The sequence below is a fragment of the Salminus brasiliensis genome, chromosome 1 (assembly GCF_030463535.1).
Source record: "Salminus brasiliensis chromosome 1, fSalBra1.hap2, whole genome shotgun sequence".
Classification (NCBI taxonomy): domain Eukaryota; kingdom Metazoa; phylum Chordata; class Actinopteri; order Characiformes; family Bryconidae; genus Salminus; species Salminus brasiliensis.
The window spans coordinates 59754827-59768501 of record NC_132878.1 but is presented as its reverse complement, the minus strand read 5'-3'; the positions used below and the strand labels follow the sequence as shown (position 1 = coordinate 59768501).

General features: G+C 43.4%; 1 protein-coding gene across 6 annotated transcripts in view; it reads left to right on the top strand.

Annotated features, from left to right (window-relative positions):
• The window catches only part of nhsl1b (NHS-like 1b), a 121772-nt gene that overhangs the window by 101288 nt on the left and 6809 nt on the right, over positions 1-13675 (top strand). For 5 of the 6 annotated variants that reach the window (XM_072684171.1, XM_072684160.1, XM_072684182.1 and 2 more), the window contains exons 3-6: positions 3388-3509; positions 6023-6215; positions 8204-8335; positions 9983-13288. In XM_072684171.1, the coding sequence (XP_072540272.1) occupies positions 3388-3509; positions 6023-6215; positions 8204-8335; positions 9983-13288 (3753 nt within the window). The remainder of the gene's footprint in view (positions 1-3387; positions 3510-6022; positions 6216-8203; positions 8336-9982; positions 13289-13675) is intronic. The other variant, XM_072684193.1, reaches the window with a different exon arrangement.

Genomic DNA, 13675 nt, shown 5'->3' with positions numbered 1-13675 from the left:
AGGATCAGCTAAGCTAAAGATTTGTAAAGAGTTCTTACTTTATTGTTGTGTAACTGGAATGGCCATATTTAGTGGGGTCATTACGGTATGTTTTAAGGTATTAACATACTGGAATCTTCAGGTGATATAATCCTTTGAATGATAAGGATGTGTCACTGGGTCCAAACCATTTATTTACTCTTGTAACACCTTACATGGTTTTCTAGCAGGTAATGAAAAATTCATAACAGTTTGGTGATTACAAGCTCTACAGGGCATCTATCTGTGCCATATGGCCAGTCAACACAGACAAAACTTCCCCTGTACTTAGAAAAGATAAGAAAACCAGATTACCTGTAGTAATTCACCATATGCTATAATTGCAGCAGATAGAGTAAATCATGCAAAGAATACAAATCCATGAGCTTAAAGGGTTAAACAACCAAATGCAAGTAAACTCCACATTATAAGTCATTATATGTAGATTCCACTTCCAGTGTTGGTAGTCTGTTTACACCATAAGTTCAGCAGATAAACACCTGGTCCAGTGTAATCTCCCACTCCTAGCTCTTTACACCAGACACCTGTGCAAGGGCTCTTTGCTGACACTGCTGTGAGTGGTGTTGAGCAGATCTGAGACCAGGCCAGGTATGCTGCTGTAAGAGGCAAAGATCAGTGAGGGATTAGCTAAAACTGATCTAGACCCAGTCTCCCTACTGTAACCTGAACCAGCAGAGCCTGGATGAGCTACAGTGCAGCTGGCTGATATGGCCATGTCTGTTTAATTAAACAGTAACAGGTGTGTAGGCCAGCTCAGGGATGATGTAAGCCTCAACTGGACAACAGAGAGGAAGGGCAAAGTGGACATTTTGTTGGGTTAACTGGTGCAATATCATAAAATCATCAGTAACATCAAAGAACTGTAGTTCTAGCTCATACATGCATGTTTGTCTTGTATATTGCCTATATGAATAAGAGAATGAGAGTGAGAGAGGGAGGGACAGAGGACCCTTTCAGGCGCTTCTCCACCTAAAAGAGCCTGAGTATGAAAAGTGGGAGGGGGTCCATTGAGTAGAGGGAGCTCTATACAATTGATGTATCATATTACCTCATTTGGTAACTCACCTCTGTTCTCCTTTCCTCCTCATCTTACTTTCCTCTTTCTGATGCACCGGCTTATACACACCTAGGCCCACCCCTTACACACACACCTATGCATTTGTTGCATAGCTACTAATGATATGGGGGCATATGTTACATATGTATTATTTATACATCACTACCTAAATGTATTGTGTTATAGATAGTGCTGTGCAAACACACTGTACTAGGCATGTGAGTAAATGATAGGTGAAGCCATTTATGTGTTTATTAGTTCATTAACATTAGAATAACTCCTCTTACTTTTTACTGTATTGTTTTTTACTAGAGATACGTAGTATTTAAACATGTTGTGACTGCGTAAGACTTGCACAGTAATGTATATTGTCATGCAAAACCTCGTATCTCTCAAATGGCAACTTTACATGAAAAGGAAATAACCTTAACTTTTAATGGACGTTTATTCCAGATCAATTTGGTCCAAATCTTGGCACAATGTAAAGAACACAAAATGGAGTAGTTATTATATGTGACAGTGATCTTATATAATATAAAAATCCTTTTAGGATAAACTTAAACCCTAAACACTAACTTCTGCTCTGTCAGTTAAAAAATAACTGAAGTATTTTGTTGGCCCTGTTTTTCTGTTTTTTCCTCTAGTTTTGCCCTGAAAATGTGCAAAAACAAGCTCACACAACTTTCCTAGACCTTTTTACTTTCTAGCCTGTTTTTCTTGCTCTTGGGCTACATGCCTGTCACACCCAACCCCCCCATACACACTTTCTCAAGTGTTTGTGTAGTCTTTTGTATTAGGTCATAACAGTAGAGAGCATGAACCCACCTGACACTTGTTTACATAGTTTCACCAGCTGTGTGTAAACCTATAACATGACTTTAAAGTGTTGGAGGTGTCATAAAAAAAACTAAATAGGCTTGGGTTTACTGGTTTTACTGATATCATCACAAATGTAAATGATCTCAGTATCTGATCTGTAATTTCAGTTATCATCCCAAGGCTACATCCCAGTCATGCGGCTGCAGACTTGCATAATGCTGTTTAACAGCGTGCAGCAAAGATCAGTGCTAACATTCACTGCCCTTTTATCACCCGATCAGCAGCACTGTAATACATTCCCCTAGGCAGAAGGGTGGGTTTAGCTCCAAGGTGTTCGCACACAATCAGATGTTTGTGGATAGAAGATGCATGTGATGTTTCGTCCTGGTTTTATCCACAAGTTAGTGTGTTTTATGTACAGATTAATGTGGTGAAATCTCTTATGCATTATGGTAGGGACAGTTTCAGCCACAGATGAATGGAAACACTCGATAGCTTCAGCAGTCAATATTAAATCAGCTGCTGCCAAAAAAAAAAAAAAAAAGAAACTGCTGTCTGCTTTTGATTCTCATTTGTTCTGTGATCAATGCACACACAGACAGTCAGTAATGCTCTCCTATCAGGCCACCCATGGCTGTCACACACATAAGCCCATGGGTGTAGCAGCTGTTAAGAATTTGTCTTCATACTCTGGCAGGATCTGAACTTATTTTAATAAAAGGCTGGTCATGTAATTCCTGGAGCTTGTTTTGAACAATATTTTGTAATGCTGATGTGGTAGCTAAATATGGAAACGTACCTGCGTCAGAGGCAAGTGTGTCTAGGGAGCCTTTCTCATTCTGCGTCTGTGGAAAAAATAAGGCCTTTAATTCCATTCCCTCATGATTTTGAAAGCTGTGACAGTATGAGGCAGATGAGATACACACAGATACTTCACAAGCCGATTACAGGAACACCCTTTGTACAAAAGTGTCATGATGTGTAGGCACACTTAGTTAATTGGTTGGGGAAGGGGTATTTTAGGATACTTCTTTGTTCCAGTTTAAAGCTTATATATCGTCACTGTTACACAAAAACTGTGTATCTCCCCTTTTTAGTCTGGCTGTTGTTTTTATATTGTGTCAAAATGTAATGATGAATGGACCAATAGTAATGCTCAAAAATGACTTAATATAGAATAAAATCTTTTTAAATTGACTTGAAAAAGGATTTTTCATTGTGTTATAAATGTGCCATTTTGGATATGCAAGGTAACATATTAACTATACTTTTTTATCAAATATTTTATATTATATTTGCCATTTTGGAAATAAGAACTTGAGGAGCTAACTAGAAATTTTACAGACATCAGTCTGTCTATTGTCTACCTTTTCTCCCCATTTTTATCTTTTTTCCCTTTGAAATATCACTATAAAGCTTTAACCTGAGAAATGTCTAATTGAAACTAAGTGTAATTTGTGTGTGTTTTCCAGAATGTGACAAGTTGAGGAAAGATGGTTTCCGCAGCTCACAGTACTACTCCCAGGGCCCCACTTTCTCAGGCTCCCACTCCCAGGACGAAGAGGACACTGAAGCTGATGAAGCTGATAATAAGGTGAGATGCTGTGGCACATAGAAGACACTCCAAGCTATAGGTATATGCATGGACACACACACACACACATTGGGCAGTGTGGAAGCAGACTACAAACAGTATCAACTTCCAGCAATAACAGGCAGAAAGAGTATGGCCTGTGACATTGCTGCCCTCTGCCGGTGGAGGGGTGTACATGCAACATTTTGGGTGTTTCTGTGGACATGATCAAGCCTTTGTCCTGCTAAGCAAACTGCAAAGCTTTTAAAAGTGTTTTAGGGCACAACATTGCCACCTTCTGGTAAATGTGCTAAAATGGTCCAGTCTCACTGCTCGCTCTCCCTCCCTCCCTCTGTCCTTTTCTCTCTCCCTGTGCTTCATTAGCATTGTCAGTCATGTGTGGCCTTTTTCAGATCGCTGGGCCCCTGGAGACACACTCCACCTGTTACATTCAGAAAAACTGCATTAGCCTTATTTAGCGTAGAGCTTACTGAGGCTACAGGCTGGATGTTGCTATAGTCACAACCAGTAATGTCTAGTCACAATAGAGATGGGTGAAAGACGAGGCCTGCATGTGGAGATCAGTCAGAATCAACATAAAGGCAGCTTTGAGTAGAAAGTTATCCATTGTTTTGCTGATGAATTGAGACCAAGCAATAAAACGAGGCTTAACTGAAAAAAAAAAAAAAAAGCATGCATCTTCCAATGAGTGATTTCAGCGGCTTTTATTATCTCCGTAGAGTATTACCAATCGAACAGGACCAAGAGAGGGGTCTAAAGCCCTCCAGCGTTGGGCTTCTCTGGAGTGATGGAGCTCCATCCAATATCTTTGGGATAAGTTGGAGTGGTGTTACTTATCATCCAACAATTTAATCCAACCCACTTGTTAGCATTATTATTATTGTAGGTATTGTTATTAATAAATTGTTAATTTCACTACTCTTCTTCTTTTCTCTCTCTCACTCGCTTTCTCGTAAACACTTCACTACGGGGTCCTCTAAAGGTCAGAGCCTTTCAAAATGGCCAAAGTGGAGTTCCCCATTGTCCTGCTCTTTTGGCCTTTGACCCCCTGGGCCTCCTCCTCTGTCATCCCAAACTGTCTAAATCTGCCTGTCAGTGCCTGAGTGATGAAGGGAAACAGCTCTTGCTCTCTTATGCTCTCTTATGCTCTTATGTCTTCCTCACATTCACTCATTCACTTGCCTACATGTGCTCATATCTGTCTCTCACATTCCATTTCTGTCTCTTTCTGTTTGTCTTTCACTCCTTTTCTGAGGTTTAGTCATTGTTGTTTCCTGGCATTTTCATAGTAGCCAGGTAGAGGACAGAGGGGGTGATAGTGCTAACTTGGTAGGTGTTTAGTAACTGCTTATCTGTCTTTATGCAGTAAGAGAAACTAGACATTTTCATAAGCTGTTTAATAATTATTATTATATTTTGTCCTATATTTGTGTTTAACGCTTTCAATTGGCTCTACTGTTAACATATATTCGCCCAGTTCCATAATTAATTGCATAATTTGTTACATAATTAAGTATGTTCTGTTTTCGTTCCGTTCAACTTTTTCACTTCAATCTAAAATAACAAACAGCTCTTAACATTGCAAACACAAATGTGATCTTTTTTGAAAGTGGGTTAAAAAGAGACAAACAACAGAAAAGTCTGAGCTTTCATTTTCAGTGTTGGAGTATTGACAGTGCTGTTAGCAGTTAGTAGTGTGTGCAGAGCTTTGCAGTGATCTGCGTTGTTGTGGAGGTTTCTGAGGCCCAGGTGTGAGCGAGAGTATCCAGCAGCAACATCTCCACTTGTAGCACAGCTGCAAGGAGCGCGCTCATTCAGGAATCATAATGCGTGAATAGAGTTTTACTGCCTGAGTGAATCCCCCGCTTTCCAACACTACCCTGCGCTCTATTTCTGCGTGTGTGTGTGTGTTTTTCTCTCTCTCTCTCTGTATATGTGTTATTTCAGGACTTTTGTTTCATTTTCAAGACAAATTTGTAGTGACTTCACAGGAAAGCCAGAAAACAGGGCAAACCCACCAACAGAATGATCCTGGCTTATTATTTTTTTTTCTTTATTTTTTAAATAAAAGCTACAGGTTTGATTGATTTGCTTGAATGCTTCCTTCTGTATGGGTATGGGTTAGGTTTAGAAATGTGCTATTATACATCCGTAAGTACTTCCGTAATACATATGAGATATGTGTATGTCTTTAATACATGGTATAGTATACAACATAATGTGTGTATAGTTGCAGTGGCTGGTACTGTTTGTGTGTGTGTTTGTAAGAGTGTCACATTGGCCATTAAATTGCACTATGTACTCCTGGAGCTCTAAAAGGTCAGGGGCACCATAAAGAGCCCCTATGATTGTTACACAAGAAAATCGAAGCATTTGTGTGAGAACTGCATCTCCCTCAAGGCCCAAGTGATTCTTATTCCCATCGTCCCATATGTCCTGCATCGCCGTCAGAGGTTCAGGTGCATCCGTTCTGCTCTTAAACTTCTCCTGTCTTCCTCTTCTTTGTCCTCCAGTCCACTGCTTCCTCTGCAGAAGAGGACAAGATTTCCAACTCAATGAGGGCTCAGACACCAGTGCAGAGGGAGGGGTCAGAGGTAGATGGACAAGAGTCCTGCCTTAAGGCCCAACCCCTTCCCACACCTGAAGAGAAGATGAGACAGCAAGCTCAAGCTATTTTAACAGACATTGTGCCCATCAACGTTACAGGTAAGACATTCTCCTAACGGCTGTCAATCAAATGTCAAAGGTAACATTCGAGAGATGGGTTGCACAGATAGATCCTGAAGACCATTACAGCAACAGAACATTCCATTCCATCAGCAACAGAAAAGATAGAAAAGTGAGGAATTCCAAAGCATTTCAGTTGATGAAGATGAGTGTGAGAGTGTTACATGTCAGCACTGTCACAACCAAAACACTCTCAGTTACTCAGCCTTACAGAATTTCCCTTTTTGACATAATGTGAATCTAGCAGTTGTTCATTAAATTGTGTCAAAATTCCATGATGGATGGACCAGTAGAAATGCTCCAAAATGACGTTTCTTTTTTTCTTTTCCTCGTTTTTTTGCAGTTACTAAAGTTAAAGTTAGTAAAGTTTTAGCATTACAGCGATATGACATGATATATCGCATAGTAGTCCTTGTACAGCATGCTGTATTATATACATGTATGCATTGTATCATATAGCATTATGTAATAAATTCATATCGAGATGGTGTAGCCTGCCATCATTTCCAGATATCGTCCCCATAATACTTGTTCCTTTTCTGTAACTCTGTGCCTGGTGTTTACAGAGAATGCTTACTGCCTAACTGACGTTATTATGCATTGCTGGATCATGTGGAGTGTCATTTTTTTTGCAATGTAGGGGGTCAGCAGTTTGTATGTCTGTCAGTGTTTAATTACTGGGGTGTTGCATGCTGGTCTGCACTAACACATTAACAATTGAAATATTATTGAGTGCTCTTTCTCTCTCTCTTTGCCTGACTCTCTCTCTCTCTCTCAATCTGACCTTTTCTATACTAGTTATCTCTCTGGCTGAGTGCTCAATCTCCCTCCTGATCTCTTATTGTTAAAATAGCCAGGCAAAGGTCAAGCGCAAATCCATTCGCTCGCCGGTCTCGTGTGCACACATACACACACAGAGTCGTTTGATGTCTGAAGCCATGTGTAAACAGTTTGCCTCAGCTCACGATTTCTTAGCTTGTAAACTGTCAGTCGCCGCAGCATTCCACCATGACTCAGTAAGATGAAGCCGTATTAAACCACTATCTCTCTCTCACACACACGCACACACACACTAATTTAGTCTGTCAGCTCTGCCGCTGCCTCAGACTCCCTGGCATCCCCGGTGCAGTCTGTCAACAGGACACACTTGAAAGCTCCATCCCTCAGGCGCTGCCACTGACACATCTAACATAGTTCCTAGTGCCTGTGCATGGATATATTTACAAAAAGGTGATTCCTGTTTTACGTCTTGTGATGAGGCAGCAGCCCAAAACCAGGGGCCATCAATCTTACCCAGGGAGGGCTGGTGTGGTTCCAGTTTTTATATTCTAATAAAGCGTAAGCACAGCAGCCCAGCAGCTGAACTCACTCTGCCCATTAATCTGGTAAATGTTTTTACTGCAGTGTGGAACGGTTACAGTCAGTCAGTACTTTTCTTTGCTATCTTGCTAAGATCGGATTTGATCGGATTCTTCAGAGATGTTTGCTAGCGCAGCATACTTCTCATGTTTATTGGGATATATTATTGTAGTTATTTATTAGGTCTAGGGTTGTATGTAAATTAGTGGTGAGAGTTGTCAGTCAGTTGGCCAGCTGTCTGGTACCAGTCAGAGAGAAAGTTGTACCCCCTCACTTTTAAACATGTGATATCACTATTAAACACTGTGTTGTCACAAACATATGAAAAAGAAAAGTTAAAAGGAGCTTTATAAAACCCTCTGAATGTATTGGTAGTAAAAAATTTATACATTTCTCTAAATCTTAGAAATCATAATAAAAATCACATTTCAGATTCTTAGTTTTTATTCTTTCTCAGTTTTATTGCTCTTCTTTCTTGCGCACATTTCTTGTGTGTGTGTGTGTTTGTTTATGCATATGTACCCTGCATGAGGAATGCATGCACGTCACTAACTAACTGCCCCCCTTTTGCCTGCTCTCTACATCCGCCTTCCTCACCTGGTCTCCAGGGGAGACGTTTGACCGGCAGGCCAGCGTCCGCCGCTCCCTAATAAACACGGATACTCTGGTCCGCCGACCCAAGAAGGTCAAACGGCGAAAGACTATATCAGGGCTGCCTGACAACATCCAGCAGGAACTAGGTATGGTATGGCTCTGCCGGCTTTCACTGCTGCCGCTCCTGCCCTGCCTGCCATCATCTAGAAACCCGCCCTTCATCTAGAGTAGTCTAGTGTAGTCTCCAAAGCCATACTCACCTTTTCTTTGCTCTTTGGATTTTCCATTTAATATCAAATTAGACTTTATTTTGAATATCATCCCATTTTTACCCAGTCCATAATCATTCACTTTAGTTCTCTTTAGTACTTTTTACAAAACTCCCAATAGTACTCTCCTTCATTACAGATTCATGATGCGGCCTCACACTGTGGATATCTTTGTAGACACTGTGTCTTTCTTCATTAGAGTTTCATCACTGGCCTGATTTGATTCAAACCACACCATGCAGTCTTTAATCCTGAATCTGTGCTCGCTATCATACCAACCTCTAGCACCTGTATTCAGATTGAATCCATTTCCCCCTGGGTCACAGTCCCTAGCTCCACAGCAGCTTGTTTCCTGTTTGTGAATCGGAGATATTATACTTGGCTACTGTGGTAAAGATGACATACAGCACACTGAAACCTCAGCTTAATCCCCTTTCCAGATTCTTCTGGCAGGCCTTTTCATATTTTTGTGGTGGCGTAATGAAGGGGCTGGGGGATGGGCCAGATGCCTTCAGCTGAGGACATTGCAAAGGGTCAGAAAAAAAGGAAGGAACACAGGGTGTGGTCACTTACCTCCTGGTGCAATTGTACAATCTGAACAATATTTGTGTATCCAAATAAGATGTTAAACTGTTACTGTATTCATTGCACTTCCTCTCTCACACACTGGGTTCCTGTGGGTGTTTTCTAAGCCCCTTTCTTCTTTTGTGAGCTATGGGAATGAGTCCAATCCTTTAACCATCCTAACCTTTGGTGTTTAACTTTGGACAGATGGCTGTGGGTAGAGCACTGGGTTTCAAGCTCTTGAAACAAGGTCCTGCTAACAATGATCCAAAATAAATCTGGTTTAAGTCCCATTCTACTGTTTATTCAAGCAGGGGTAGGAAGGGGTCACTTCATAAACCAGTGCTAATTCTCTGCAGATAAAAGCAAAGCTTATCTGGTAGAAATGATTTGAGGATGAGTCTCTGACTCTAAATGTCATGAATACTCTTATATGGTTATTCACTTTTCCCCATGAACAAGCAACACATCAATTCAGGTTACCCATTAACAGGTTTGACAGAACCTTACTGAACACAGTTGAATCAATTCACTACTAAATTCTGTGTGTGCTCCTTGATATGTTTAACAGTTTTGTTTGCTTGTTTGTTTGTTTGTTTTTTGGTGGGGGAGTTGGGTTAGAGAGTGATCTCAGAGAATCTCTGTGAGAATCTCAGTGCTGCTAACAGTTGCCCATCCCGCATCTTGCAAGACCATCCTCCAAAGACAAATGCACATTCACAAAGGCAGTGTACCGGCTAGGCAGCCTCCCTCCAGGCTATCAGCTCTAATCAAAGTTTCCAGAAGTTATTAACACGTCAGATGTGGCTGTAGCTAATCAAATTAATTAGTACTCCCAATAGACAGGCTTCAATCTGATTGACAGCTGATGTCAGGAAGGAGCAAAGGGGAGGGAGGGGGAGAAGACAGCAGCTGTAGCAAAGCTCATGATTTGTCTCTCATCACTGTTTCTCCCTACAGCAGCGAAAGGACGAGGAGGGGAGCTCCGACCACAGTCCATGTTTATCCCTGGACAGTATCCAACACTGGGACGTTCTGGCAGCGTGAGCTCCGCGCTCAGGCGCTCTGAGACGAAGGATTCTGGCTGCCAGACCGAGGAAGTAAAAATTGTCCCACCATCCATGAGGAGGATCCGGGCTCAGAGGGGCCAAGGGATTGCTGCTCAGATGGCTGGCATCTCGACATCTGCCACTAATATATCTACAGTTTCTGACGGCCTTTCCCTTGGATCTCCTACGCATGTCATGGCCCCTCGCTTTAATGGTGATGCCCAACGTTTCCATAGCTTGCCTCGGGGTGCACGAGTTTCTCTGAATGCAGAGCCCCTGTATAGCAGCACTCCATGCAGACCTGAGGATAGCACTGCGATAGCTCCTCGCCAGATTGGAAAACTCCAGGTTGATGAGACTGTGGTTCACATGAGGAACGCCCCGAGGACAAACGCTCCGACCCGCCCAAAATCCCAGGAGGTTAGGAGTTCCCAAGGGGAGTGGGGGACTGTTACTGGTCCTGCCTGTGTGGTTTCTCCTCATGCAGCTTACTCAACATCACTCATCCCCAATGCCACTTTGTCGTGTTCTGCTGAAGTCATCACCTTTCACACTACGTCAAATGCAGGGCAGCAATTGCATGCAAGGCCTCTCAGCATAGCAGCAACTGTTAATGGAGAGAGCTCCACCAGTGTGGCCACAGGTACTGATACAGCTGATGCAGACATGCAGGAGACTGGGCAGTCAGACAGCAGCTTGCATAGTCATAGCACGGTGGCTGCAGGAACAGCTTCTTCCGATGAGACATGGATTTACGACACTCCTGAGAATGTGCTGCCCAGAAGGACGCTCACGTCCAGCTGCTCCACCCCTATCAATCATCTCTACAACAGCTTGGAACACTCCTCCAAAGGCACAGATTCCAGCTCGCTTTACTCCATGGACAACGATGGTTACTACACCTCCATGCATCTGGACTCAGGCCTCCGGTCAAAAAGTCATAGCATTGCAGGCAGAGCAACAAGGCATAGTATGTATGAGTGCATAGGTCAGCCAGGAGACCGCAACAGCTTGTACAGTGACCATTCGCTGTCTCGCTCCATCTCACTTCGCAAGTCTAAGAAGCCGCCCCTGCCACCCGCACGTACAGACTCATTGCGACGAAAGCCAAAGAATCTCAATGGTGCTCATGGTACAGCACAAGCTACCCATGGATCAGTTCTTAACGAGTCATTGATTGCTACATTACAGCAGTCTCTTCAGAATGGACTAAAAGGGAAAGGATCTTCAACCTCCCCATCTCATAGCCCTTGCAGTGACTATGAGGACCCATGGATGTTACGTTCTAGGAGCCAGAGCAGTGTAAGTGCAGGAAGCAGTGGGATGTCAGCCGTAGGGGTAGCTAATGTCTATTCCATCTGTCATGTCACACCCTCACACAGCGACACCAGCAGCCTGCGCTCTGACTACGCAGAGTCTTGGGGCTATTACATGGACTACCCTCGTCCGCACTGTGATCAGACACAGTCACCTCCTCGTACTTATTCAGTGGCTAGCGGAGGACAGGCAGGTGGGATGCCAGATGGACAGAGTGTCCACAATGGTCCTCAGACCACCCTTCCTCCTGCCCAGGGTGAGGTGTCAGTAAAGCCTCAAGCAAACACCTCCTCACCAGACAGGGTGCATCGCTTGACCTCTCCTTCAAGTGGATATTCAAGTCAGTCCAACACCCCGACAGCCGGTACTCCTGTTCCTTCCTTCATGAGATCCATGTCGCCTTCAGGCTGCAAGCCCAAGCCACGTGTACCTGAAAGGAAGTCATCTTTGCTCTCTTCTGTGTCTATCTCCTCTTCTTCCACATCACTGTCTTCTAACACCTCAGATTCTGTTAAGAATAACATTCCGCCTCCTCCTCCTCCTCTTCCTCCTTCCTCAGCGTCTCTCTCACCCCTCAGCCCCCCGCCTTTCCCTCCACCGCTTCCTCCCTCTAGCCCTGTGTGCTCAACAAACTTTCCACCTCCACCTGCTCCTGTTTTTCCCTCCACCCCCCAGCAGGAAGCTTCAATGAGCCCAACTTCCTTCAATTCCTCTCCAGAGTTTCCACCTCCTCCTCCCCCAGAAGTGTTGAATAACCACAGCATGTCGCTTAATGGTTCTTTTAGCCCTTCCCTTCACCCGCCTCCTCCCCCACCACCTCCCCTGTTTCCTCCCACTATCAGTGCTCATGTGCCCTCCACATCTTCTTCCATGCCCAGCATGCCACCGGTGATACCTTCATCTGCAAGCTTAAAGGGAATAAAAGATGGTCTCAAGCCAGTGAACTCTGAGAGAAGGTCAGCTACTTCCACAAACTCTGAGGAGTCTGGCAGGTCAGCCTTGCCACTGATCACCCCATTTGCTCTCCAGAGTGTGCAGCTTCGCTCAGTCAAACGGACAGAGAATGTCGAGGCAGATAGTTCTAGTTCCAAATCTCAGGAAACTGTGACCGACCAGATGGCCAGTAAGGCCTGGGTACCAGTAAAGTTTAAGAAACAAGAGCATCCAACTGTTTTGCCTTTGGAGTCTTGCTCTGCTCCTGGCTTGAGTAGAGTGTCAAGCCCTTCTTATCCAGAGCAGAAACAGGGTGTTAAGTCCTTCATTTCTGGAGAAGAACCAGACAACAACCCTGCTGAGTCATCTTTTTATGAGGCAGAATCCAGGGAAGAAATACACTCTGAACACACTCGCTGCTCAAGTGGCTTCATAGACCATGCACAAGTTTCAGCTAAGAATGAAGTAGATGGGGCAGAGAGAGACCTATCAACATATGCTGAGTCACCACAAACCACACCTAAGAAGAAACCACCTGTGGTCTCAAAGAAGCCCAAATTTCCCCTTCTTGTCTCTCCATCAGAACCTGAGTCTTCTGCGGATGAAAAACAAACACTTGCCAATGGGGGGGACGCTAGTGATTCGCCAATTTTTCAGAAAGAGGTGACTGTTTGTGATGATAGCACAAAAGGTCAGGAACCTCCATCTGTGGAGGAGCAGGAGAAAGAAAATGACAAAAGCAACACTGAGAATTCCGTATCTCCTGCCGAGATGAGTGAATTGGAAAGTAGCACACTTCCAACTTTTAGTCTGGCAGAGGAAACCTCCCAGACTGCTGTCATTGACGAAACAGCTGTTGATGAGGTGAAGGACATTTCAGAAGACGAGGAAGAAGAAGACGGAGGAGCGGATGAAGATGGAGTGAGCAGCACCACAGGATCTGTCAGCTCAAAGGATGATGAAAATGGTGAGTCAGATCTTCTTAATTCAACTTTCTGCAGTTGAGGGTCATTTGTTAAAATGGGTGACAGAAAATCATACATTTTTCATTACTTGGGTCTTTTTTTGTAGGCTGGAAAAAGTGGAGTATGACAAAAGTGTTCTCAAATTATTAATGAACATGGGAAGAAAGCACACAAGAGAAACTTTATATCAGAGTAGTCCAGCTAGAGGTGGGCAATATGATGATATTACACTGTACAGACAAAAGTATTGGGACACCTGCTTATTCAGGATCTCTTCTGAAATCAAGGGTATTTTAAAAAAGAGTTTCTCCTACTTTTCTGCGACAAGATCGCCAGTGAGGTCAGATCGTTGACTGATCACATCAGTGTCAGCTATGGGTACAACCTAA